Source organism: Ciconia boyciana, chromosome 3 (genome assembly GCF_034638445.1).
Source record: "Ciconia boyciana chromosome 3, ASM3463844v1, whole genome shotgun sequence".
Classification (NCBI taxonomy): Eukaryota; Metazoa; Chordata; class Aves; order Ciconiiformes; family Ciconiidae; genus Ciconia; species Ciconia boyciana.
In genome coordinates, this window is record NC_132936.1 from 123,208,332 (window position 1) to 123,235,611 (window position 27,280).

General features: G+C 38.2%; 1 protein-coding gene across 1 annotated transcript; it reads left to right on the forward strand.

The window, feature by feature from the left end:
- TMX4 (thioredoxin related transmembrane protein 4) lies at positions 1-27,122 on the forward strand. Its single transcript, XM_072857463.1, has 8 exons — positions 1-233; positions 9,365-9,480; positions 14,443-14,488; positions 15,588-15,716; positions 16,690-16,735; positions 18,995-19,096; positions 21,432-21,495; positions 22,827-27,122. The coding sequence occupies exons 1-8, from the start codon at positions 31-33 to the stop codon at positions 23,111-23,113; spliced, it is 993 nt and encodes a 330-aa protein (XP_072713564.1). The 5' UTR covers positions 1-30; the 3' UTR covers positions 23,114-27,122.
- Positions 27,123-27,280: the final 158 nt, after the last annotated feature.

Consider the following 27,280-nt stretch of genomic DNA (forward strand, 5'->3'; position numbering starts at 1 on the left):
CCCTCACTTCCTGGGGCGGGCGGGTTGAACATGGCGGCGCGCCGCTGGGCCGGGCGGCGGCTGCTCTGCGCCGCGGCCGCTCTGCTCCTCCCGGCGGTGCTGGGTCCTGCCGCCGCCGTCTCTTCCTCCTCCTCCTCCCGGGCGGGCAGTCCCGGCGAGCCGCGGAGCCGCGTGCAGGTGTTGGGCGGCTCCAACTGGAGTCTGGTGTTGCAGGGCCAGTGGATGTTGGAGTTGTGAGTAACGGCCGCTTTTCCCGCTCGCCTCAGAGGCACCGTGCCGGGGAGGGGGGGCGGCCTGAGGGGGGGCTGCCCTGTGAGGGCGGCCGGCCTGCCTGCCTCTGCTCGGCGCCTGCCCCGCGGAGCGAGCATGGCCGGTAACGCCTGCCCTGGTGGTGGTGGTGGTTGGGGGGGAGAAGGGCCGGGCGGTGCCGGCCTTCCCACCCCGCGAAGGGAAGTGGGGGAGCAGCCGCGCACCTTCCCCGCCCCTGCAATGGCTGGCCCGGGGAGGGGGGGCACGGGAGGCAGCGGCCGGGCCGCGTCCATGCAGGGACACCTAATGCCCGCGATCCCCTCTTCCACCAGGCGTTGTTGGCCCTGCGCCTGCAGGCACAGGCTCAGCTTAATTCGAGATGATCTGATGGAGATGGCTTTCCTTCAGGTTCTGGTCTGGGGCGGGCATGGAGTGCCGGAGTGCCCCAAGGTTAATCTGGGCACGTTTCATAGATCACATTTCAGCGGTGTTACTCGAGACAGCTGCCTGCTGGGGAACAGTGTCAGGCACTGCACCTTGCATTGCTTACCCATTTGGGGCTTTCACTGGATTCTGTGCAAGCTAGGAAGGCTGAATTTGGTAGGGAATATTTAGCAGGAGGAGGCTTCCAAAATGGTGTTACATAATATCCCGGTACGCCCTCACTTCTAGCCGCCTTGCTCTAAAGTTCTTGTTGCTCAAGGGAGATGCATCAGATTTCATTAACTTCTCAGTGCCGCTGTTGCTTTATCCTGGTGACTGCCAGAGAGGTTTGCCTATTGCCGGCTAGGGTTTTAAGTGCTTCTAGCTAACTGTAGCGGTGTCATGGCTTCACTTGTGACATGATACTGTTCTTGAAATGCACATGACATTTTATGCTTAAAGGCCAGCTCACCTGCTTGTATTTAGAAGGGCGAAAAGGAACTTGAGGGTTTTTTTTTTAAGAGAGCAGTTTAAAAAAAGAAGTACTTTAAATAGGCTGTCTGCTCACATGTGTGGCTATGAAATAGGATTTTGTTGTGGTATGTGTGCTTGAGTTTGAACAGTTTGAAACAGACTGAGTAGCCTGTGAAACAGACTAGGTTGCCTATTGACAGCTGAACTCATGCTCCCTCATAAATACATATCCAGCTGCTTTAAGTTTTGTTTTAGTATTGAACTTGAGTTATCTGCAGTCTCTTATTAGGGGGAGTGACTGTCCCTTCCCCTAGGGCCTTACTGCTCAGGATTCTCCTGGGACACCTGGTGTTAATCAGCGAATAGATGGGAACAATCCTGAAATAGCTGATCGAGAGACCCAGGGATGCCCACTGTTGTGACTAAGGATTTGGGTTTGATTTTGAGTCTCTTTTTCTTCCCTTTTCATTTATTTTGTTCTAACAGGTGGGGGAAGAGATGACCTCGGAGTGGGAGAAAATAAACTTATTTTTGAAATTTTTCCACTTCTGACATGCAAGTCCTATGTGGAAGCTATTGTATGAAAGTTACCTATTCGTATGTGAGTTGGTGAATCTTATGGAGGAAAAAGGTTATTCATGGTGACTCAAAGTTTTTATTTCTAAGAGAAATATTTAAATAACTACTGGTGCATGCCCCTGAAGAAGAAGGAATAGAGGAACTGACTGAAATCAGAAGTGGTTGGGATAGACAACAGTTAAAATGCTTTGTGAGTCTTTACTCCACTTGAAACATTGCACTCTGGTTTGGAGTGACAGGTAGCTGACAATAGCGATGGTGGCAAAGTTAGCTTTAGTGCTAGCTGAATGTGGTACATGTTGCTACACGGCTTAAATTAGACTTATTTTTGGTTTATGTACAGCGTTCGATGTGTGAAAGATCTTTGGTTTTCCGTGCTACTTTGTGGTACATTTCTAGTGCTTTCTGCTTTTCTCCTAACTGAGAAGGAACCTTTGCTCTTTTGAGGATGCTAACTCAATGCTGCTGTTGTTGAATTAGTGAGAGTTTGAGATTCCCAATCATGTCTAAACAGGAGTTTGAGATCTAGTATTGATTTCTTATGATTACTGCAGCTGTTTTCATGCTGATGGGTTTTGGCTTCTACTGACTGTTTTCTAGTTTAGAGCTGGTGGTCCAGACAGGAGTCCTGTGTGTCAGTTCGTTGATTCCTTCCATGCTGTGGGGTAGGTCTGTTGGCAAGGCTGTAATATCGTTCATCAAAACCTCATTTGCTTGAAGAACCTCCTGTTTGTTTGAGACCTTTGTTTTCCAAGCAGTACTTATTTTTATTTTTTTTTAATGTAAAAGTTGTTATAGGATCTCTGTGAAAAAAATATTTATTTTGGTCACCTGCTCTAGATTGCCGGCTTGAGCCTTCTGCCCTGGTAGGAATGGGTGCTACTACTTCTGTTTAATGTCAGTTTTTCTATTTGTGAAAGTAGTGTAGGCGAATTACTGTATGCTACCACTTTTTTGTTGTTCTTGGGTGCACCAATAGAGAAAACTAAGTCAGAAATTACTTGTGTGTGGGATTTGTCGTGGAAATAGGATTTTTCTTCCTTCATCCCTCCTAGCTGCAGTGTGTGTACTTGGCTGACTTTTTGTAGATATTTGGTAATTCATAGCTGGCAAAAATGCAAGCAACTGGAAGCACTGCTGCATTTCATTGATAAAAATGTTCTTGATAACTTTGTGGCTCTGAAAGACATTGCAACACTTTTTGCTTACTGTTACTATCGCAGCACACAGATCCTCGCTGAAGTGCTGCAAGTGTGAAGCTGGAATGAATTTATAAAAGGTTTCCTTATTGACTTATTCCTAGTCTGTAGCTGCAAGATAATGATTTGTTAATATGAGGAACTTTTTTTTGGTCTTTATTTTTAATATCGTATCTGTTAGGAATATAGAAAACTAATTTCTGGTCTGTTTATTTAAAAGTGTATCTTGCATTTGTAAACATAGCTTGTTCCAAGCTTGATTGATCTTAATTTAACATCCTCCTCTCTTTGAAGTAGATTAAAACAAACACAGACACATGCGCACCCCACATCCCCCCCCCCAAATAATAAACTTGTCTTTATCCCTCTGGTTACAAATTAAACTATTTAATATGCTCCTGTTGCACCTGGAGTACTTTAGGAACTTGCCCATTGGGAAAATCTCTAGTTTAGGTCCATTTAACAGCATGTTAAATGTTTTGGTTCCCATTTGTTTCAGCACAGACTTAGTGCTGTGTGTACCTAAAACCCAATGTCTTAATTTTCTATTTTAATTCTAGCCAGGTGAAAATCAGGAGAATAGTGTAACTAATAGTCATGTTTTCAAGGCTAGCTTATCATGCCCATAGCATAGGCCTGTACTTTATTTTATCATTATCATTTATCATTAAACATCATCTAGTAGGCCACATTATCACAAGGGTTCAGTCCTCCCACTAGCACTTTTGTCTGTAGTTTCAAGGGAGTGTGCTAAAAATCTAGCTGAATATTTTGGTATTTACATGGTTTAATGCTTTTAAACAGTTGGTTTGAAACCCTTTGTGTAAATGAACTCCTGAAGATTTCCATAAATGATTTAACAATGACTGTAACTTAGATTGAGAGTTCAATAAGATTGGGAATTTTCTGTCACTTATGAAAGTATAGTCTCTTACTTCCTCTTGATTTTAGTATCCAGGCTTTTCTTTGTCCTATTCTTCAAAAAAAACCCAAAAAAAACCCCCAAAAAAAACAAAAAAACCAACCCAAAACCCAAAAAACCAACCCAAAAGCAAGGGGGAATGAAATCAAGTTCTGAAGTTTCTGCAGCCTTCCTGACTGACTTCAGAGGAAGTGACCAAATTATCTATGGACTCTTATTAAAGAACCAAACAGGTGGCTGATTACTGTGCCATACATTGGCTGAACAGAAACTGATAAGATGTGAAACTGAAATATCCTTGGCAGCAGATGCTTTACTATTATAGAAGGGGACAAAAACATCTGGAATGATAGAAGCTAATCTGCTCAAGTTCTGGAATATTTCAGATCATTTTTCAGTGATTGATTGGCTTTACCTTTTAAAAATCCATTCTCCATCTTTAAAAAAGAATTGCTTGTGAATGGAAAGTTTTGGGGTCTTTTTTTTTCTTAATTGCAGATAGCACTCTCTTCCTTTTCTTGTTTTTGAAACTAGAGAGCTGAATAATTACTATATACCCTGCTTTGCTTCTCATCTTGTTCTTGGAAGTTTAAAATGCATTTCATTACTGAGCTGTAGAACAAGTGGAAAGTAGCACTTGAAATGTTATCTTAGAGAATACAGTTTGTTTGGCTTCTAGTGCATCACACCACAATGGTGTGCAGTTACTTTTCCCCTTTATTCAGGTATTATTGGAAAAGATAGGCATGTTGGGTTACCGAAGTAGATACAGCAGAATGGGAATTCATAAGGTTGAGCTTGCACCCTGAAACGAATTCCCCAGAACAGTGCCTCGGTGTATTGTCACTTCAGCAGACCTGTCTGTGATTTAAGGCATTTGAGTGAAGCTTGGCAGGCGAATCCAGGAAAGAAACCTCCTTTGTTTGCTCTTTGAGATAGCTAGGGCTTCGGCAATTTGTAAAAAAAAACCTGTTTAACTGTTGTGGAGCAACTGTTTTTGGGCTGGGAGGTCTTGTCTGTTTTGAAGGGGTTTTGGTACATTGGAGGAAACTTCTTGTCAGCTTCCAGAGCCTGTACTATTGTGATACAGGTATTGGTAGATTACAGGGAGTAACTTTTGTATCTTTGGCTACCACCTGCTCACTTGAAAAGTAGACTAAAACCATACAGTTGACTTCCTGAAGCTTATCTTTTGTTGAAATTACGACAAGGCCTATTCTGCCTCAAGACCTATCTGTATTTAGGAACAAGAACAAATCAAATTATAGTCTTAAGATAACACCCAAAGACATCAGGCACTGTCTTGGGGTTTTTTTTTGTATGCTTATGAACTCTGTAGCATTAAGGCAAAACTACTTAAATAAAAGTAATAATGATTTCATTCTGATACTGTTTTTACCATTCTATTAGGTACTGTCTCAACATTTGCACCTCTAACAGTACTCCCCATCTGAAATCCAGCAAATAGCTTGGTTTACTGTAAGCAGTACCTTTTATAAAAGTTGTGTTTTGAATTGAAAAAAAAGCTAGACTAAACGGGGAAACTTTCATCTTGCCTATTTCGCTGTTTTCCCTTCAGCAAATCCTCTCCTGCCTGTATGTGTAAGCTGTTTTTCCTTTGTTCCTAGATTCTTGCAACTTCCTGAAGTTGCTATCAGAGCAAAGTGTAGAATGGTATTTGGGGTTACATCTGTTCAACACTGATAGTTACTGATAATGGTAGTCAAAAAGCAGACAAAAGGAGTCGGTTACATTCATTTGAAAATGAGTGAATTGGTGAATTCCCTAGCCAAGCAGTTACAAGAAGAGAGATTAGTGACTTGGAGTTGGAAACTGTGTGTCAGTAAATCTTAGTAAAGTCATTCTTTGTTTACCAATCAACTCTGTAGTGATATGACTGAATGGCACTTTTGCTCAAACTGGTTTTAACTTGTTTTCTTTTGTTTTTTTCTTTTGTATTGCAGCCATCAGTGAAGTTGCTGGTATTCGAAAGCCAAAGCTTGGTCTTTTATGCTTTAGATCAGAGATAGACCAGACTTTGCTTTTGAGTTTTTTTTAAAAGCTTAAAATTTTGCTTTTGGACTGCTTGCTTTATGCCCTCTGAAAAATCTTCAGGTATTGTAATGGATTGGAGTAGCAACTGGAAAACACCTGGCTACTTTGAAGTAGTGATTTTAATCCACTTAAGTCAATTGTTCTTCCAATGGACCTGACCAGTAGATAAATATTAGTTGCCTCATTTATGGAGGGTAGAGAGTGCCTGAGGATATTTCAGTTGTAAAGCTTTGTGCTATGTACGAGGCCTGGTAACGCCACAAATGAGGTGTATGTTGAGAAATGTGCGATACCTGCTTGCAGTGAGTAACTTGGCAATGTGTAATTTATAGGTATGTGGTGTATTCAATCTGATTTTTAAATGGTGGAGATCAGTCAATTGCTTTTTAATGTGTAACAGACTACTGAAAACTCTTTCCTTAACCAAGTGCCCAGGTCTTGATTTAAATTCCAGTGGACTTGGATTTTTAAATTGCAAAGAACTTAGTGCTGTTTTCTTGGCACACTTGTAGGGCATAGGGCACAGGGCAAACAAGTTAACAGCTAAAGGTACCCCCTTGGGCAAAGGGAGAAGCTAGAGGAGTAACAGCCCTAAATTTGGTGCTGTTGAGGTGCTAATTATCTTCTAGTCTGTCTGTGGAGTATGGCAGAATAAATTTGGTTACATCTGCTTTTGTAAGTGACCTGGTCTTGCATCTTGTGACTTGATGAAAAGTAATGAAGGCTGGTTCCACAACACACACACGGATGTGCTTTCCTGCTCCTACGGATTTTTTTCTGGGGAATACAAGAATGGTAGTTGTACCATGACTCCTGTAGAAATACGAATCGGCCACAGTTCTAAAGGATTAATTAGAAGCCTACGCTGAAATAAAGTACCTCCTTAAGCTTCAGTTCCTCAGGGTGCAAAAAGTTTTTTGAAACTTGATAAAGGTGACCTAAGTGTGAAGTATTTTACTCTTCTGTGTCTTACCAAAAAGAGAAAGTGTAAGGGGAGGTACTTTAAGACTGAGAGGGAGACCCGATAAAGCTTTGGCAGTAGAATGTTTTTATTTCCAGGAGGCACTCCTGAATTTCTTAGTGCTTCAAATGCTATATAACAAGTGCAGACATTAAGGCTTCAGAAAAGCGAGGATGTTGAAGTAAACAGCAGTGATAACTCCTGCAAAAATCTGATGTCGATTGCAAGTTCTATCTTGTATACGTGGGGACAGGGTGTTTCCTGGCTGGCAAAAATTGGACGTGTAATTTCAGGAATGTAAAGCAAATATTTTAATCCTGATTGTGACAATGTTCAGCTTGAGTGGCTGGATCTTGTAGCATTGTTAAGTGCCTGTTGCCATACCGAATCCAATATTGGTAATAAAAACTAGGAAGCCAACAACTAAGGCTTATTGTGAAGTTCATTGTTATGTTCTGTTCTGTCACTACCAGACTGTGATACAGGTGGATTTTAATGCTGCTTTGAGCTAAAGAAAATATTTATAATCATATGAATATTAGCCATGTGTGTTGAATATTCCACTTAACTTCATTTAGAAGAAATGCTCATGAATGTCAAATGTAAACATAAATGTTGATAGGGCCCCAATTTCTATTTCAAGATCAGCTAGTACCTTAAACAGGCTAAAGGGTGTATTAATCTTGAAAACCTCATGGCATGAATTTGACACATCTAGAGAAGCTGGGTTTAGAAAACATTCCAACTTCTGCCCTTAATTTTAGAGCAACATCAGCAGCATTATCTGATGGGTGTATGCAGTTTCTTGCTTATCAATCAAGCTACTGTAATAATACTGTTTGTAAAGTACAGTATCTGTCAAACTATTATTAAAACGCCTCTATAGCCCAGCAGCACAATGGAAAACAGCACTGCATGTGAGACTTGTTTCCAGCATCTTTTTAAAAGATACTGAGGGGCTGTTTCTTGGCAGGATAAGATTTATGTACTTTTTTCAGATGCTCTTGCACAGAATGATGTTGATTCAAAAAACCCAAGGTATTGGCTTTCATACTTAGAATCATAAATTTCTAGTACAGTTAAATACAACACATTTTTAAACTATATCCTTTTAACTTCCAAATGACAAGATTTCCTTTTTTTAAATTCTTAGGTTTCAAAACTACCACGAAGCCCTCAGAGTAAATTTGATTCTACCTCTTCTGTGACAAATTACCTACCTTAGGTTCAGTCTTATTTATGTGAAACATCTGTGGGCGGCTGGGGAGATCTCTGTCCGCAGCCACTAAGAAAGTAAGCATTCCTGATCAGAAGACAGCCAGAGAATAGGAAGTGCCACTCTTTAGGTCAGCTAGTAGTACTGGCAGACAAACTGAAGGAGTAAGGGAACCTTCTAGAGGTTCCCAGTTAGAGTGTAGTGGTTGTGTGGACTATTAAGGATGTTGGACTCTGCCCTTGAAGAAATTTGTTTCCATTGTTAACAACGGACAAGGAGCTTGATAGCATATATGGAGTACGGTGAGAAGTAGTGTTTATCTAGACCCACTGCTTTTGCTATCAGAAACCTGCATATATACATTTTCACCCCCACCCCCCCAATAAATTAGGTTAAACCATGTAAAGGTCCCTTTTTATTTGTAAAAGGATAAGTATGTGTATGGGCAATTGCCAGGGTGCAGTTACACGCTATACCTAGCTGTTCTGTGTTACCTTAATTGTGTGTATGACAGACCATTGCAAGCTGCACAAGTTTGACACAGTTTGTCAACCAAGTTAGGGTAAAATACATAAAGATGGCAGATGGGGTTTTATCAGCATTTAAGCGTTATCTGGTATTATCCTTTCATATTAGCTGTTTTGTCTCTATGTTGATATTAACAATAACAACTGCAAACTTGGTTTGATTATTCCAATTGGTAGTATAGAAAACTCAGCTCTTGAAACACGCTTTCTTATTTTGCTGAAATTAATCCTGGGAAAAGACAAGACTTGAGAAAGACAATCAGTATGAGCAGTAGGAATTTGATGTGCACTCTTTTTAAATCTCTAAAGAATGCTATCAAAAAGGGCATACTTTGATGTATTGAGGAGCGGGCTAAGGCAAATGTAATTTCTAGAAGTTCTGAGGTGTGGGAAATCAATACAAAATGTTACATTGAAGGATACTGCTTCAGAGGACAGCCTGGCTTCAATAATTCAGATAGCTGCCATGGAAATTGATTTATTTCATATGTAAATAGAATAAATCACAACTGGTGAGGGGTTTGGGTATGAATTTCTCAAATCTGTGGAGATTTGTTTTTGTTTTAGTAACAGCAGGAGGAACGTAGGGATTGATAAAAAAACCTACTTGATTGTCTTATTCAGTAGACTTGATTAAGAAAAAGTGTAGGTTTTTTTCCTTTATGATTGATGTGTTTGTATTTTCTCTGTATGGTAAATCAATTTGAATGTCTGTAAGTGTAAGAATATTAAAATATTTAACCTGTCTTCCCCCTTTAGCTATGCTCCTTGGTGTCCAGCTTGTCAACAGATTGAATTGACGTGGGAGAGTTTCGCAAAGGAAAGCGAACGTCTAGATATTACTGTGGGAAAGGTGGATGTCACTCAAGAACCAGGTATAGTATGAAATAGACTGTTTTAATAAAAAGAATTATTCATTGTAAATACCACTTAGTATCTGGGAGTGTGCTTTATTTTACTGGAGTACCTGGGATACTAGCCAAGTCAGAAAAGAGGTTTGTAAATCAAAATAACGTTATCAACATTTTGTTTCTCCATGTAGTTCATATCTGTGAGCCTAACTTTATACACTCAGTTTGAAGGATTAAAGAATTGGGGGAGTGATCTGGCTTAATACTGTATTAAAAGGGGCTTATTCTCTCTTTTAATCTACTTCACTGAAAGCTGTTGCCTGTCTCATTCCTCTCTCCTCCAAACTGTCTGCAGAAGAATCCAGTTCTGTGGCTTCCAGTTACCGAGCGTTTCAGGGTGTGGTAGCATTACCACAGTGTGAGCCTGCTTTAATTTCTTAGCTGTTTCCATGATGGTGCTGGCTTATTGTCTTGTTTAATTGTAGTAGTGCTTTAAAGTACAGTACTGCTTTAAACCATGAATACAATCTTATTTATTCCTTTAGTGACTCCCTTCAAAGTTTTGAATGTGTGTTTGTGTAAGCGGTACCAATATTGTTTAAACCTCTGCATCTCTTGGGAATGCTTCATGCTTGTTTTGGCTTTGAGGGGATAAAAGATTTTTATGAGCAGTATCAAAAGTCTGACAGTGTTAGGCAGAGATGTTGCTAGAATAAAAAGGCTAAGCTTTATGGGTTTTTTTGCCTTACAAAGTGTGTGGAAAATGTGTCCATTTTGTTGGTTGAAAACATGCTGAACAAGTTAGCTTTATCAAATTAACAGCAGGTCTCAGATACAGCAGATACTGTATTAATTCTGGTATTTCAGATACCAGAATTAAACTGTGGTCTCGGATGCGGCAATTTAGGCTCACAAGAAAATGCCAGCTGTTCTAGACCTTGTGTAGGTTAATGTTTTGTTAAAAGTTTAGAAGTATACAAAAACTCTTATGCCAAAAAGCTGCCGATGTGGGGCTCTCCTTTAGTGCATATAGTAATCATTAACAGTTTATTAAACAGATGAGTTTGAATATTAAAATTATTCTCGTAGATGTAAACTTAAAGCCAACTTCTTCATATTAACAAAGTAATGGTTACTGTGGAGTTAAGGCTGCAAATGGGGATCCATCATAATTCTATCCTGCTATTTTCTCCCAGTTACAGGGATTCTTTTGCTTATGCAGTGTTCAAATAAAAAGATTTCAATCTTGATTGTGGCCTTTGGATCCGACTAACTTAAATGCACTTTCAGAAGTGAGGCTGTAAAAATAAAATACTTGAGATGTTGCAGGAATTATTCTTCCTGGTAAAAAACCTGAATGGCAGTGTTGGGACCTGAAGGGGTCAGGTACTTGATGCTTTCTTTTGGTCTAAATTTTTCTGACTGCTGAGTGATGCTAGATTCTTAAGACATTGGATGTGACTTTTAACCAGAAGTTTCTTAAATATTTGAATTTCTAATGTTGCTGAGAGTCTTGACCTCTGAGGATGTTTGACTTCTGCAAGTTGAAGGATTGACCCAAAGTGATGAATTTGTACCAAAGCATGTGTAATATGTCTACAATATCCAGTTCAGCACAAAGCATGAAAACTGTAGCTGCTTCTGAACCTAGTGAATACTCAGACTGGAAAACAAAGATTTATTACGTATTTGACCTTTGGTGCTGATGTGATGTATGAGCTCCTTTGGAAGCTTTCCAAAGTTATTGAGGTATTTTTAGTATAGGCTTATGCTTCAGCCTTTCGGTTGGTGTACTTAAGTGCTCTATCTCCTGTTCTTGCTTGCACAGTGCTACCTTAATTAGCTTTGGTTATGTAACCCCTTCATCAAATTGAAAGTAGTCAAAATGCGTTAAATTAGGGGAAAACCACTAGATGAGTGCCGAGTTGCGTAAAATTGCACTTCCAAAACCTGCAGGAGAAAGTTGCCATTCATGGTACTTAATTACAGCAGATGCCCAAAGAATAAATCCACCAGAGCCCTAATGGATTTACAGCATATTTCAGTCACTTGATGTACTAGTCTTAAAGTGCCTATTCTTTCCTTATCTCTTCTATTGAAACATTCAGTATTTCAAGAGCAAGTAATGGAGATACTTCTGGATCTCAAAGTTCTGTATATTTGTGGTACCTTTCTTAAGCTCCCAATCACAATGTTTACCTGTGTTTTAAAACAAGACTTCTTGGATCTTCTGTAATCTTCGAGTAGTTGTTTGATGAAAGCAGCTATATTTTTAGATGGTACCTGTATTCTCTGTGTATTTGGGGGGGGTGTGGTGTGTGCAAATACTAAAGTTTTTTTCCTATTCTTGATTAGCTGTTGACTTCATAATGGATCTATGTCAATTTTTGATTTGTAAACAGACAGATGCTAAACTGTATTTCAAGTTAAACTATTAGCCAGTTCAAGTTTGTATTAAACACACACCAAAACAATTTACTGTCTGTTCTTAGCTCTTTGTAGCTGGCTCACATCTGGTTTTACTGTCTAAGGAGGTGCCTTAGATAAGCAACAAAACTTCCAACCAAAGTTTTGGGGATGCTTAGATGCATTTTGGCAACAGATTTTATATTTTATAGATTTCATTGTTCATTCTGAGACCATTGGTACTTCCTCTAGGATAGGCTACTAAGAGGGATTTAAGCTAGCTATTCTGTTTTCTGTTTGCCTGACTAGCATTTGTAGGAACTTCAGAGAGTCTTTCTGGGTTCCCATGACTTTCTCTGCTCTTAAGCTTCATATGTTCTTTATGGCTCTCCACCTAGTTTTTCTTGTACAGCTGTGCGTTCTGCTTGATTAATTCTACTGTTACACTTGTGTTTTTGTTTAAGTTATATCTCCCTGTGCTGGCACAGCTTTTAGCTGTTTTATAAAGTTTTCCACCACCCTGCCTCATAGCAATAAAGGCAGAAAGCTGAAAAATTGAAATGAAGAATTCCTTTTTGGAACTTTTAAAGATGCTTGCACTTGGTTTGATTTAAACATCTTAAAAAAAAAAAAAAAAACAAACAAACAAAAAAACCCCACAACAAAAACCCAAAACCCCAAACAACAAAAAAACTCAACGCTTTTTTGCCTATTCCATAGGGGAATTCACACTAGGAAAAACATACTACTGAAACTTTTAAAAATACCTGGCTTAGTTCAACATGGCTCATCTTTGTCTCCAAAGGCAGAAACTCTGTTGCTACGATACTTTTCCGTGGCAAACTTCCTGGTGCCAAAAGATGTTTGCTTTACTGAAAGCTGAATAAGGACTTAGTTTCCCAAAGGATTTTCACAGAACTTTATAAAAGGAAAAGCTAAATAACTGATTTGTGCTCTTCACAGTGGTACGTTATATGACTGTAGCCATTACTAATGGAGTTAGATAGCCCTTACTAATGGAGTTAGACTGCATATCTAGGGGTTGATGATCTCTGAAGTCTGCTGTATTTTTTTTTCCAAAACAGACTGCATCTGCATTAGTAGCATGTTTTTCATTTCTGCAGTCTTTAAGTTGGATGTGTTGAACAGTGAATAATATTACTAAGCACTAAGGTGAGTTCTTTATCTCACTTGCAGGTTTTTGTAGTTGTCAGGAGGTGGTAGTGTCAAGTAGCCCTGACTTTTCCTCAGATTTGGAAGCAGAGGGGAGTGATGTCTTCACCTGACAGCTTAGCTAGTTGAGTCATACAGACAGCCTGCTTATGAGATGTTTGGGACCTTTACGCTTCACAGGTGACTCTTTTGCAATTAAGCCATACACTGGGAGATCTTCCATGGTGTACCTAACATGGCAGTGAAGCTGGAAGCACTTGCACCTATTACTCTGTAGCAGTACTGAGTGGAAGGCCAGAGAACTCCAAACGCCTTGTCCCCCACAAGCTGCTTTTCGATGATTTGGATAATTTTTCTGTCCTATGAGTTGCATTATGTTGTCACTGTCTAGGGTGGTGCTTGTAAAAAGAATACTATGTATTTGCCAGTCAGTGAAACACCCACTTGCAGTATGGGGATCAACTTCAGTCAGCCTTTTGAAAGCCTACTTCAAACTTTCTTTGTCCTTTCTTCTCTGGTACGTCTGATGCTCAAAATGCTGACGTGACCCACCCTTCTAGATGATGTTAAAAATGATTCTTGTGGCTTAAACTTGCAATATTTTACAGAACAGAATGCTGAGACATCCCAAGCTTTATTATCAATCTGTTAGCATACCATTTGTATTTACCTGGAGAGGAATGATGTATGGGAAGGAAGGATAAGAACCTAGAAATTGTCTTGCTACAGTCATGTTTGAGAGAGATTGAACCTTCCTACAGGATATAAGAACAGACTGGTTGTGCAGTGTATGTGGATTATTTGGAAGCAGCAAACAAGCAAATATAAAGATTAATTTATTTCATGACTTGAAGTAGCTGAGATCTGAAATGTGCGGCTCTAAACCATTTAAAATCAGCTAGAGGATGAATTAAAATCAGGGGCCAGAGTTTGTAAGCCATTGTTGTCATTGCTATTGTTGTTAGTGGCCCAACTTTCTAGATGAAACAAAGGTCATCTGGATGAGACTACGCACAGACACAAGCACAAAGCATCCTGGAATATGGATGCATTTGTGTGACTCTTCTTTCTCTTGGTTGGAGGGGCACACTGCTGGTCTGGTCAAAAACTTCAGCTGTGCGCAAATATTGATTAGTGAAATCCACTAGAAAAATTACTGTGTAGTAAACATTCTTCAAGGTAAGCATGTTTCACTAATTTGTCAACAGTATTTTGTATCTATTACTGTTTGTAGCATTTCTGCAGCAAACTGTAAACCTGTTTTTACAAGACAGTGGTAAAAGCTATGCAGTCGGCTGCTTTCTATTCTACAAATACAGATCTGTAGGTATTTATAGATAAATGAGAATGCTGAGAAATTTCAGTTTTATTTGACCATTTGATGTGTTTGTTTTCCTCCCTTTCTAGGCTTGAGTGGTCGTTTCTTTGTCACAACACTTCCTACAATTTACCAGTAAGTGTGTCATACTAGAAACAGTTGTCTGTTTCAGTACGTATTCTTTTTTCCTGTCCTGTTTGAGCATGGAAGATGTAATGAACAACTGGCTTATTTCACTTTTGTCAATCTCTAAAACATTTCTCAGGAGCTCAATGCACTTAATGAACATAAAGTATGTATTTTTAAGTTATGGTGGAAGGTTCTCCTACAAACAGTTTTGGACCCAGATAAAAGTAATGCTTTTTCAGTCTGGAAACGACATTCAATAGCATTTGTAAAAATTGGTGCAAGTTTGCACTATTGGCTTCTAGAAACCTGACCGTATGTGAGCAGGCACACGTGACCTTATATAAGCGTCACTGAAATTTCTAATTTGAATAATTGACTACATAGGTTGCATGTAAAACAGTACAGAAATTTTCCACTGTTCGTTGTACTGCTTCTCTTACTGCTAGAATTCTTCATCTGTTCACTCAGCACCAATATGTAGCTGATGACTCTTATTTGTCACTTGCTTCAAACTGTAACTCTGAAATGCAGGTAGAAATGAAGGAATACTGACTTTTGATTTCGGTTCAGGTTATTGTTTAGAGCTTTGACTGTATTGATAAATTCCTCATCTGAGGCTTTTCTTTAGTTTAAGTGACTTTACTAAGTTCCTCTGTTATGAATACTGTTAAAAACAGATCAGGAAAGATGTTTGCTGTATCTCTTCTCCAACAAAAAGATGTCATCCTTTAAATATTGAACACTTAATAAAGTCATGGTATTGTGAGTCGTGCATATATATATATATATACACACACACATATATATGCACACTTTTAATTCTGAGTTGTGTCCAAAAAATTATTTGGTTGTTAACCTCACGTGCTTTGTATTTGCTGTAGTGCGAGTGAATTTTTATTTAAGAAAAATAGCATTTTTAATAAATGGCAAAAGTTCATGCTGTTTAAAAACCTGAGACCTTCCATCATGGATTACATGATGCGTAGGTGTTCCACTTTCTGAGGCAAGTCAAATCTATAATGTACGTGGATATTTTGGTTTTTGGTTTTTTAGCATAGATACAGTTTAAAGGGTATCCGTGTTAATGTGTATTTTTTGGTTGTAGTGCAAATGATGGAGTATTTCGCAGATACCGAGGTTCACGGACATTGGAAGATCTTCAAGGTTATGTTTTGGAGAGAAAATGGGAAGCTGTGGAGCCTGTAGCAGGATGGAAGTCTCCATCTTCTATAATGTAACACTTTTTTTTCTTAACGACGAATGTGCTTTATAGCTCATTATTCATTAAGGGTGGTATGCTGACAGCTTAGAGACAAAAGGCCTTTATTCCCTAGACATGGAGGCTTTGTGGAAGCAATCTGTGTTGACAGCCTGCTTTCCAGTTTCTCACCTTTAAAAGCAGTTTATTTACTGCACTCGCTTTTGTTCATGCCTACTAAGGTTTGTTTATATCATTTTTGGAAATATATAAAGAAAAAAGTACAGCCACTGAGCATTATGTAAGTGTCAGTTTCAATATCTGCTGAGTACTAGAATCAGATGCATGTTTTTACTTCATGACTTCTGGCTACTTGGGGCAGGCAGCCTTTAGCTTTAAGAATTTCTTGGTTATTTGTTTACAAGGAAGACTTGTGTCCTCCATTGAATAGGAAACAGTGTAGTGCTTATACAGTATATCAGAATTTGTTTTCAGAGTGTTGGATTTGCTTTGAAATAGCGTAGAATGCTTGCATGATATAAAAAATGAACCAGAGATGTGAATGCCCTGCACTTCATTCTGGCTAAAGCTATTATGTGTAAATTCATGTCAAAGATCCAGTGGGTGTCCCTATTTTTCATCTGAGGATGAGGAAGAGCTATAGGATATTTAGTATGGGGAAAGGAGCTACAGGGCTGCATGCTGCTGTGAGTTGGGGAAAAGGTGGCTATGGCTCTACAGGGTTAAGCTGTGGAATTGGTATTTCTTGATAATGGTCAAATGTAATCTTTCAAGTCACTGTTTCGATGCTTTGTACTGAGCTGGCTTACATGAACATAATACAGAGAAAATATATTTATTTGCAGTAACCTCCTTCTGACAATTACTAGGGGCTGAATGGTGTTGAAAGTCCATAGATAGACTCTTTTTCTGGTTTCTGGGCAGTTTGCTGTGTGTTTCAACTCCTATCTGTCTTACAACCTGTTCCTTCCTTTTCTTTGTTTTCTAGGATGCATGGCATGGCAGGACTATTTCACCTCTCTGGATGGATCAGGGTAAGTAACTATGTGGTAGTGTTTTCCATACCTCCTCTTTGTGCTTGGAATAATATTCTGTTTAGAAGTCAAAACCTAACTGAATATTTTTATTACCCTATTACAAGAGTTAAATTTTCCTTACATTTATTGTACATTGGGGGTATAGTATCTTTGCACTATAAATTTTTTAGTACTAATAGACTATGCCAAAAATGGCACTTTGATTGTAAAGATTATCAATGCTGAAAATACTTACTGTTCTTATTATCTTGGTATAGTTAAATTGTTCTGTCAAAGCGTGCTAACATGATAAAGTAGTTTTTTGAGACCTGCTGCAAAAATGGTTGTAAATGTCAGGAATACATTTAGTATCTACCAGGTTCTCTCATTTAATATTACTCCTAAAGATTATATCCAGGTTCATTTTAAGAGTTGCGTATTATGCTCGTCTGTAGTTCATTTGCATCTAGTGTATTGTACAGGAGAAGAGCAAGTAATAGTTTTACTCTTTAGTAAGAACTTCTGCGTCTGGATTTCAAGCTGTCAATGCCATTCACATAGGAGCACAATAAATTTGGGCAGTAGAGTAATTATCAGAAGTAAAGGAGAAATGCTTAGCGTACACTGAAGTATGCTTTGAGCTTAAAAATATTGCAAGACACTTTCATTTGGGAGCTATCAAAGTTTTTCCTGTAGCATGGAGATGCTGAGAATTTTCAGACCTTTCCAGTTTTGATCAGGAAACATACTCTTTCTTAAAATCTCCAAGTGTAGCCAAGACGGAGAGACTGTATTTGATTGTAGCAAAAGTCTTAATATTGTAACATGTGCTACAAAAAATAAATGGAGTAGTTTGAACAGAGTTTGTATCACTTCCAGTAAGCATCTAACTAACCCAGAATCAAACAAAACTTTCAGTTATTAGGTTTCCTGTGTGAGCTATCTTTTGATTCTTTCTTTCACTGGATAGTATTAACTTTTTATAGCCTTCTGGCATTTCTCTTCCATGGTTGCTGTGTAATGATGTTGTCTCTGTCTAGTTTCCTTCCTGAAAGATTAAATGCTCTGGGAAGAAACTTTCTCTAATTTGCTATCCGCTTTGATGAATAATTGAGCTGTACATTTCCTCACTCTTCTTGCTGTGCTGCCCTTGCATATGCTTTAGTAAATGTTGGAAGCTGTTCTGACATTAAAAAAAAAAAAAGACCCTGGAATTTCAATATTTAAACTTTTGTAAATGTTGATCGTGGTTTGTTTTGTAATGGATATACTCCTGGAAGAGATCTAATGTCATAACTTACTTCCTAGCAGACTACCTGACTCTCTGATGCTTGGTTCAGTGAATTGAATTTGTTGGTTTGAATAACAGATTTCAGTTTCAAAGAAATCTTAATATCGTATTTGGATTATTCTCTTTAAATTTATAAGTGAAATCACTTATTCAGTATCTGCTTAGAAAAGGTGGCTCCTTTTAAGAACTGAAGAGCTTGAGTAAGAACTAAATGGCTCAATTTTAGTTAATGAATGCGTTCCCAAATTTAAGTATGTATTTGGATCTTGCACAACTTTGTCTACCGCTCTGCTTCCCAGATGTAATTATGGGGATGAAGCTCTGTATGAGGTTACATTTTTGTCACTTGGTGATGTGCTTGTGAAGTGGGTATAAAAGGACACTTGCTTTTAACCTGACTTGATTGCTTTTTTGTTTCTGAAATGTTTAAGTTCTAGGTTACCTTTTTTAAATACTCAGCTTCGTAGATTTTTGTTAGTGCTGAGACTGTCATTATTGGGGATGCTTTACTGTATGGTTTCCTTCCTACAACAGAGGCCATAAGAACAGATGCACAGGTTCATGCCGTGGGTTCGTCTAGCCCAATAGTCTGTCTCCAACAGTTGCCACCTTCTTACAGAATGTAAGGATCAAGAAAGTTGTGATACTTTCCCGTAGGCTCTGAGCCTTCCTCATACATTTATCCACAGTAAGATTACTCATGGCATCTCTAATGCCGAATACCTTAGGAAGAAGGAATTGTGCATTCTTTGCTTAAAAAGCCTTCTAATGTGAACAACTTGGTAAAGAAAAACAAGATTTAATGGTTTCAAAAGAATTATAGCATGACTCTTAAGGATGACTAGGGCTTGAGAGGGAAGACTTTAGTAAAAATACTGTTAAATGAAAGGTCTTAATTAGATATTAATTTATGTAATAGTGACGGCAGTATAAATCATAAGTGGTGTTAGGTATGAAGTTACTAAGTATCTTCTTCTCATTTCCAGCAAATTCATAGCTACCTCACTGGCACTCTTGGAATTCATGTTTGGATTTCTTATGCAATCTTCATCTTAGCTACCTTATTGATTGGCCTGTTCCTGGGTTTGGTAAGAAAGCATATTACTTTCTTTTTCTCGGTTACCTAGAACTTTTGCTTTGCATTGACTTGTGGAAAAAAAACAAACAACCAACAAAAACAAAACTTCACTGATAAGATATACATTATTAAAATAAGGTACTTCAGTATCTCTTCTCCCTGGTATTCAGTGATAGGATGCGTGGGAATGGTTCAGAGCTGTGCCAGGGGAGGTTTAGACTGGACATTAGGAAGCATTTCTTTACCAAGACGGTGGTCAGACACTGGAACAGGCTTCCTAGAGAGGTGGTCGATGCTTCAAGCCTGTCAATGTTTAAGAGGCATTTGGACAACACCCTTAATAACACGCTTTAACTTGGTCGGCCCTGAATTGGTCAGGCAGTTGGACTAGATGATCAGTGTAGGTCCCTTCCAACTGAAATAGTCTAGTCTGTGCTATTCTCTCCTATTAAAATTCTTAAGTATTCAGTACTGCAGATCCACTCTCTAGTGTTGTTACCTACTTCTGGTAAAGGTTAAGACTGGTTCATTCAAATAAGTTAACCTTTTTATGAAATTCATGCTTCAACTTAGACTTGTTTAGTCCATCCACTAAACAAGTGATTTTTATATTGGCCTTTTGTATCTAAGACTTTTGTACTTAATGCTTGAATGCGCGTGGTCAGAATTGTGTAAAGACTCCAACTTCCTAAAAACACAGGCTTTGTGGAGAGATTTTTATTAGCTGGAGTGGGATTGTATTTGTGGGAGTTAGCCATGTAAGTGTGCTGCTGCACTGTTACTCAAAATGAAAGGATGAAAATGTTTTTTGAAAGGCTTTGAAGATTTGGGGGTTTAATTGATTTGTTCTATTCCAGGGCATAGCTTTGTGGTTACAGCTTGGTTTTAATAAAATCTGACTTCACTTCTTTCTCTCCCGTGATCTCTTGGTTTGAGTTCTCATTAGTAATTGAAAACCTGACCTCTCTTGTTACTAACCAGAACTGGTGCATTCATATATCAGTCTCCAAAACATCAGGAAGGTTATTCAAACAAACCTGTTAGCTATATATGTGAATGTTAAGGACCATATCCTGAGCCATATGCTGTTTCATCAGTGGAAACAGTTCAAAGTAGCTTTACCTGTGGGGTTGGGATTATTTCCTCTCAGAATATTTGAATGATGTGGCTCTATGACCTCTCCAATATCAATATCAGATGAGAAACTGAGCTGGAAAAGGAGATATAGATGGGAACAGAAGTTCTTTCAGACTGGTTGCTTGGTCCACAAGCATGTTCTGCAACTGCAAAGACAGTTTAAAACAGTTATGCCGATAACTGGTTTAACTAGCTGCTAAATCGCTATTCCATGTAGGAAGTGTAAAGTTTGTTTCTGGCACTTGGATCTCTGCCCTTCAGCCCAAATATTAGTGTTAGTGAAGTAAAGAAAAATTGCATGAGTATGTTTCTCAGTACAGGGAAGTGATTTCAAAGTAGTGTGTGTGTATTTAGGCAAAACCACATTTTTATACATAATATGTGTATAGAATTGGGATATATGAGCAAATGTCTTTCATTATACGATTGAAACAGCTGCATTTTTCTAGATGGTAGATTTTCATCACCAAATGACTGCAAATCAAGTTAGCATAACTAGGAGCAAATGAATATGATTTTAAAAAAACTTTCCTTCTTCCTCCTTCACTAAAAAAAAACCCTGAAAAAGCTGAAAAAATGTAAAGTTAATCTCTCAGCTTTTTCTAAAAAGCTTTTCAATGATTGAAATATATTTCTTTTAACATGGTATCATCTGTCTCTTTTCTTTCCTTTGCATTACTCTTGACAATGAGACACAAATATCTTCCTTGCATTTTGATTGTATGTGTTCTACACTAGGCTGCTTTAAATAAGAACAACAAAAAACCCCTCTAGAAGACAAAATCAAGCACAAAAGGTGGAAGTATACATGGTGTATTGGGCAGTCAGGGGTAGGAATTGAATAACATCCCAAAGTAGGGAAAATCTTGACCAGGAAGCTTTCATAAGTTTTAAATAAGTAATTCCTCAACTGTGTTCTGGGCCTCTTCTTAAGATGCAAGCTGTTTCAATACTGAATAAATTTAGGTAAGTAGGAGGCAGAAAATTTGGATTAGAAAGCAGAGAATGTTGGTTGGTATACACTGAGAACACACTTCTCTTCAGCGTTTTTATTTAGCTCCTTAGGACAGCTCTTATCTCCGAGCAAGATAATATAATTTTCTAAATTTTTTGTATGTATATCTAAAAAGGATGAGTAGGAAAATATTTAATAGCGCAGGGGCTGCTGGGATCGTTTGCTAATAAATACCTTTTTTTCCTCTACACAGATACTGGTTTTGATTTCGGACTGCCTTTGCCCATCCAAGTCAAGATACAGAGTTGAAACATCTGGTAAGAACTCTTAAGTGGGTAAGATACTGTGGGTTTAAATGTACACTTGTAGGAGGGAGAACTTAGATGTGAACCATTGTGAAGAAGTTCTTAGATGTCAAGAAGTTAGATGTGAACCAATAATCCAGGTATTCATTTTAGTCACACTGACAAGGATTGATATGCTGGGCTCTAAAATATTGATGTCAAAGCATCCACCTGGAGGACAGCAAAGCAGACCAAAAAAAAAAACCCCAACAGTAATTTGTTCTAGCTTCCACAACTGTGAAGAGGCTAAATGCATTTAAAATGAGGACGTCTTGAAGAAAGATACTGGGGTTTGTGTATTTTATGCAAGTGCATGTTCACTAGACCTGTTGCTTAAATATAGAATGGAATTTGCTTTGGCAGGACACTTCCACATCCTAATATGCACTCTGTATATTGCATTAGGAGGTGCAACATTCTGAACCTCTAAAATTCTCTATGTAATTTGTGGTTGGGGAAAGAAGGAGATAGAGGGAATCAAATGAATCTAGAGACTGCAGGTGTGGGGACAGGGGAAGGTGTTGCATCTGCTTCAAATAAAAGAAGAAAACATGCATCTTTCTGATCCTTAGTGAGAGGGCTTTTGAATAGTATTCTGCTCCCTATGAACATGGGAGGCACAAACTTGCACAGGAAATAAAGTCTCTTGTCAGCACCGGATGTGTGTTAAGCTCCAGAACGCCTTTTGGTACGTTTGTGCTATTAAGTGCAGTCAAAACTTAACTGTAATTAAAAATTTATTTTCTGATTGTGTACATTTGTGTGTATTGGTTTGCTGTTGAAGATGAAGATGCATCTGTGACACTTGCCAATAAGACTTTAGCCAAATTTAGAATTCATAAGTGTGCAAAATTACCATCTTCAAAATCTTAGATGTTCATTGCTATCAAAAGAAAAACGCACCTATGCATACTTGTGCAGTATGCTATCCAGTTGGCTGGTTGACTCAACAGCAGCTGTTACCTGACAGCGCTTACCAGTATCTTACCACTTTCCCACTGATGCGTTTGATAATGATGCCTCTTCAAGGAGCCAAGTAAAACTGATCCGTCTTTAGTTTGTAACTTGGTGGAACAAAATAAAAGCTATCTATGCCTGATATGCGAGAAAAACAAATGAAAATGGAGATAAATGCTACTGAAGATTTATTTGAAATAATTGAAAAATAAGGAAAATAGTCCCATGCAAGTTTTCAATAATAATGTTAATGAATATTTTAGAATACATACGTGCTGATGTAACTTTAAAAGACGTTGTTCTGAGATTCAGTCTAACTTCAGTATTGAAACTCTTCTTTTGTTTAGAAGAAGCAATTACAAAAGATAATGTGGAGAATGCAGCATTAGAAGAACCGGAGGAGGCCGCAGAGCTTTCTGCAGATGATGCGGAAGAGGCTGCAGATGTAAAAGATCTCTCGGATGGAGAAGATGCGGCAAATTCAAGTGCTGATGACTCAGAGGAGGATTTAGCACTTGGAAAAGAATCAGGGGAAGAAGAAATGGAAGACTTAAGTGAACAACCTTTAGCTGAATCAGAGACTGACAGCTCAGTAAGACAGCGTAAGAGTCAGGTGGCTGATAGTGGACTATAGTTGTTTCAGTGGTGTATTTTGTACACTTGGACCAAAGAAGTATCAGACCCTGTGTCTGAAGCTGAAACTTACACTTGATTTGTCATTTCTGTTTACGCAAAACCTGTGCTCTGTCAGCAGGCTTCTCTTTTTTAAGCTAATATGTCCTCATTGGGTTTGTTTATAAGCACGTATGCTTTGTATTGTATAACTTTAGCCATGACAATCAAAATAAGTATATCTTATCTGTTTGAAGTCTTCTAAGAGAAAAGGGGTGTAAGAGTGTCAGTTCACCGGCTATAAAATGGTCATCTATGCTTGTGTTCCTTTAAGCGTTGACCTAAGCAAGATCAGGACTTTTAACTCTTTACAGTAGCTTGGCAGGACTGTGACTTTTCTATCTGAATATTTATTGTTTCCAAATGCCACAGAAGCACCAGATAAGTGATACAGTAGTGAAAGAAGGCACCTTACTAGTCTTCTATTAAAAATGTTGTGTATGGTGGGCTTATTTTTATCACTTTCAAGTGAAGCACCTTTCTCTTTCGTTTTTATTAATGTTTGTTTTGAAAGTTTATCACACAGTGCACCCCCAGATTTTTCAGGTTTTGGTAATTTGGAGGCATGCTGCACAGCTCAAGCTTGTCAGCTGAGTTTTTTGACCCAAGGAGTTTGAGTAATTGAAAACCTCAGGCTGAGAAAGAGTGGCAGCTAAATATTTAGTGTATGTTTGAACTTTTAAAAGGTTTAAAGGACATTATTTTGGTCAGGGAGGATTTTTGCCAAAGCATGACTCTCTTCTTTTTTTTTTTCTTTCCCCTCAAGAGATTGTAGCAAGAAGTACTCACTTTGCAGTCAGTAAGTCGTATATTTCTTGCCAATACACCCTTGTCATATAGAGTGCGCTTCTGCCAGTTCCAACTCAGACTACTTTAGTGATATTAACTGAAGAGGCACTTAAAGTTTTACCTTTGATTGCTTTTCTACTTTTTGTCACTGGAATTGGCACGTTAGGAAAAGAGGGGCACGGGTGGGTAGTGGGGAGAAGCTTTTGGTTTTGCTACTTGTATCAAGATAAAGGTGTGTCTATTGAACTGTGTAAAGTGAAAATGGCTTGCCAGGTAGACAGCATTAGGTGTGGTTAGAAGACTTGAGTCATTAAAGATATCAGTATTTCCCTCCTTTGACTTGGTTAATATATAAGGCTTTTTTTGGTAAGGAGTACCTACAGTGCGATCCTGTATGTTCCTATTTTGTTGATGTGTGATGTGCATAAGATGTGTCTTAATCTTGACTTTTTTAATACATATATTACATAAAGCTTCCTAACATGCATGAATTTCATCTTGTTCTTCAAGAATAAAGAGCAATCGGAGATGAAATCGTCTCATTAGAAGAGACAAGTTGCAAGTGCAAAATGCTGGTTTCCTTTGAGACTGAGATTAATAGGGCCAATTTGTGTTGAAAGTTGTTTTGTTTTTTGTTTTTTAAATGCTCATGAAGAGCACGTTTACTAAGAAAGCTTAACTTCTCCTGTCTGTGTCCTGTTGCATATTGTGTCTTGGAACTATATGGTAGAAACATTGCATTTGTCTGTTGCAGCTGTGTGCAAAGAACAAAATTACACTGCATATATTGAATATGAATTTTCTTAAGGAACGTTCTCAGTCTGGAGCTTGAATTTCATATAGTGGACCCATGTAAATATGCTTTCACATATGTGAAAACATACAGTTGATAATATATATACATTGCACTATAATGAGAACAGTTGTCTTGTGTTATTTGGGTGTTGTCCCATGTAACTGAGCAATTGTAGAAGCTCACAGACAGCAGAACTCTGTAGTAGTTGAGGTACGTAGCAGCTTTTTTTTTAAAAAAAAAAACAACCCCAAAACCCCAAAAAAACAAAACAAAAAAAACCCAAACACACCCCCCTTCCCCCCCCAAAAAAAAAAAACCAAAAAAACCCCACCACCCACAAAAAACCAATCCCAAACTCAAGCTAAGCTTTTATGTGCAAAAATTAAGAAAACTTTGTGGCCACTGTCGTCTGGAGGGAAGAACTGTGCACCTAAAAGCTCAGAGTACAGATTTGTTGTTTCCATGTTGTGTTTGCTTTTTTCATTATCTGTGCATCAGGAGCTCATAAAAGTCTAAAAGAAAAACAAGACTTTAACCATGTTACATGAGACAAGCAGGAGTCGGTGTGTATATTCAGTTACATGAACTTGCGTAAGATAAGAATAGACACATCCCCTCAGTCATGGATCCAGAACTACCAGACACTGAAAAATATGTGGGACCGTATCCAGCGCAAATTGAGGGCGATCTTGACTTTGGTTAGGTACCAAAGAGGATATTTTACACTGTATAGGGTCTTGTGATCCTCAGTGTGTAGGAGGGAGCATGTTACTATTAAATTTTGATGCAATTTCTCTTCACTTTTGTAATAACGTGGAGCCAGTCATCTAAAGTCATCTTTAGCTGTTTAAAGAAGTTTTAACTTTTAAAAGATACAGAACGTCCTTAATACCTCACAGTGGCTTTGTTGTATGCTGTTGGGAATATGAAGTATTAAAAAGTCAGATGTACCTCTTCTCAGAGCTCAAGATGAGGTATTTGGGCTTTTTGAATGTTTAGACAAATTAGGTGTTCTCACAAGAGTTGGATTTCATTACAGTGTCTTTGAATTTAAAAAAACAAAAACACAAGCCACAAATGACACTGTCCTACAAAATACATGGTTTATGAGATGCTGTGAGAAAGATCAGAAGCTCCTGTCTGTGGTGATTCTCTGAAGTCTCTGCTTACGTTTCGTCTGTTGTTGCATGTCACTTAAGTTTGGATTATTTAAAATGAAGTGGAGTATTTTCCATCATAATAGACCTAACTGTAAGATCATTCTCTGATGAGCAAGGATTAAGTAAGCAGGCAGCAAGTGACAGCAGTTCATCTCTTCATAGATCTGTCTTGTGAATCTGGAGATGAGCAATTTTAGGCTTCTAAGGCTTCTTGAACATATGTATGTCATTGCTCCTGTGTTTTCATGAATAAAGTAGGGAATATTAATGCTAACTTGGGTTTGACTGTATTTGACATGTATTGGAATATCTGATTACAAAGATCACTAAATTGTGATTAAGACTTTAGAAAAACAGGTGCTATGCAGCCATTGATATCTCCAACTGTGCTGAACATCTGTAGGAAAAATATTGTAGCGTGATACTGGAGATATTCGAGTTTGACTAATGTTTGTCTGTAGTAGCAAACAATAAGTAGCAAACACTGTAAAGGCTAAATTGGTGTTTAACAGAAAGACCACTAGCTATGCAGTAAGAGTGTGATGTTATCTTCCAGAATGAGGGTTTTTTCCACTAAAACACATTTTAACTGGATCATGCAAGTATAGTACTAATTCGGCTATTACAATAGTATTAAACTTGGTCTGTTTCCAAAAAAAAAGGCAGTATCAACCTTCTGTGCAATCTGAGTGTTGTTATCTCTGTCCTCTGTTATGATTAATTTAAAAAAAAAATGGAACTTTGTTCTTGCAATCTCAGTATAGAAGAATGTCCTTGGAGAAGCTGCTGCTAACACTGTTCAAAATGTTTTGATTAATCAAGGATAGGGCTGTAAGGCTTGTAAACTAGAGCTGTATGTCAAAAATGACTTAAGATTTTTGAGAACCAATTTAAATTTCAAATGGGATGCGTGCCACTCTGAAAACCAGTCCCTGATGGATCTGAGCGTGAATGCTTAAAAGCAAGTCATTCAAAAATCCAGCGGGTTACTTTTTAAAGAGGCTAGAAATACATACAGCCTTTCAAACCTCCTGTCCTCAAGATTTGTGTGAAACTTGTATGTGTGTCTTGGAATACTCTGTATATGCTGTACCCGTGCTGGGCAACACTTGTTATGTGGGCTTTCTTCTTGGAAATGTTATAGAGGATTGTCTTTTATATGAAAGTTTGCAAATTTATACTATGGGTATTTTTACTGAAATTCCATATAAATTTTTTATTTATGATCTTCTTGTAGTTAGTTTTCATTTTCTCAGTGCGTAGATGGCTCATCTGTGTAATTAACAAAAGATTATTTTTTTTAATACTGATCTTCCAGTTAATAATAGAGGCTGTGACTTGTGAAGATTCCTTAAACTCTTTAAAACAAACCTGTACATTAATG

Excerpts from the sequence above, each read along its gene's own strand:
- TMX4 (XM_072857463.1), top strand. The coding sequence starts at position 31 with ATGGCGGCGCGCCGCTGGGCCGGGCGGCGGCTGCTCTGCGCCGCGGCC. Across the intron at positions 15,717-16,689 it reads AAGTCTCCATCTTCTATAAT|GATGCATGGCATGGCAGGAC; the intron begins GTAACACTTTTT and ends TTTGTTTTCTAG. Across the intron at positions 21,496-22,826 it reads ATACAGAGTTGAAACATCTG|AAGAAGCAATTACAAAAGAT; the intron begins GTAAGAACTCTT and ends TCTTTTGTTTAG.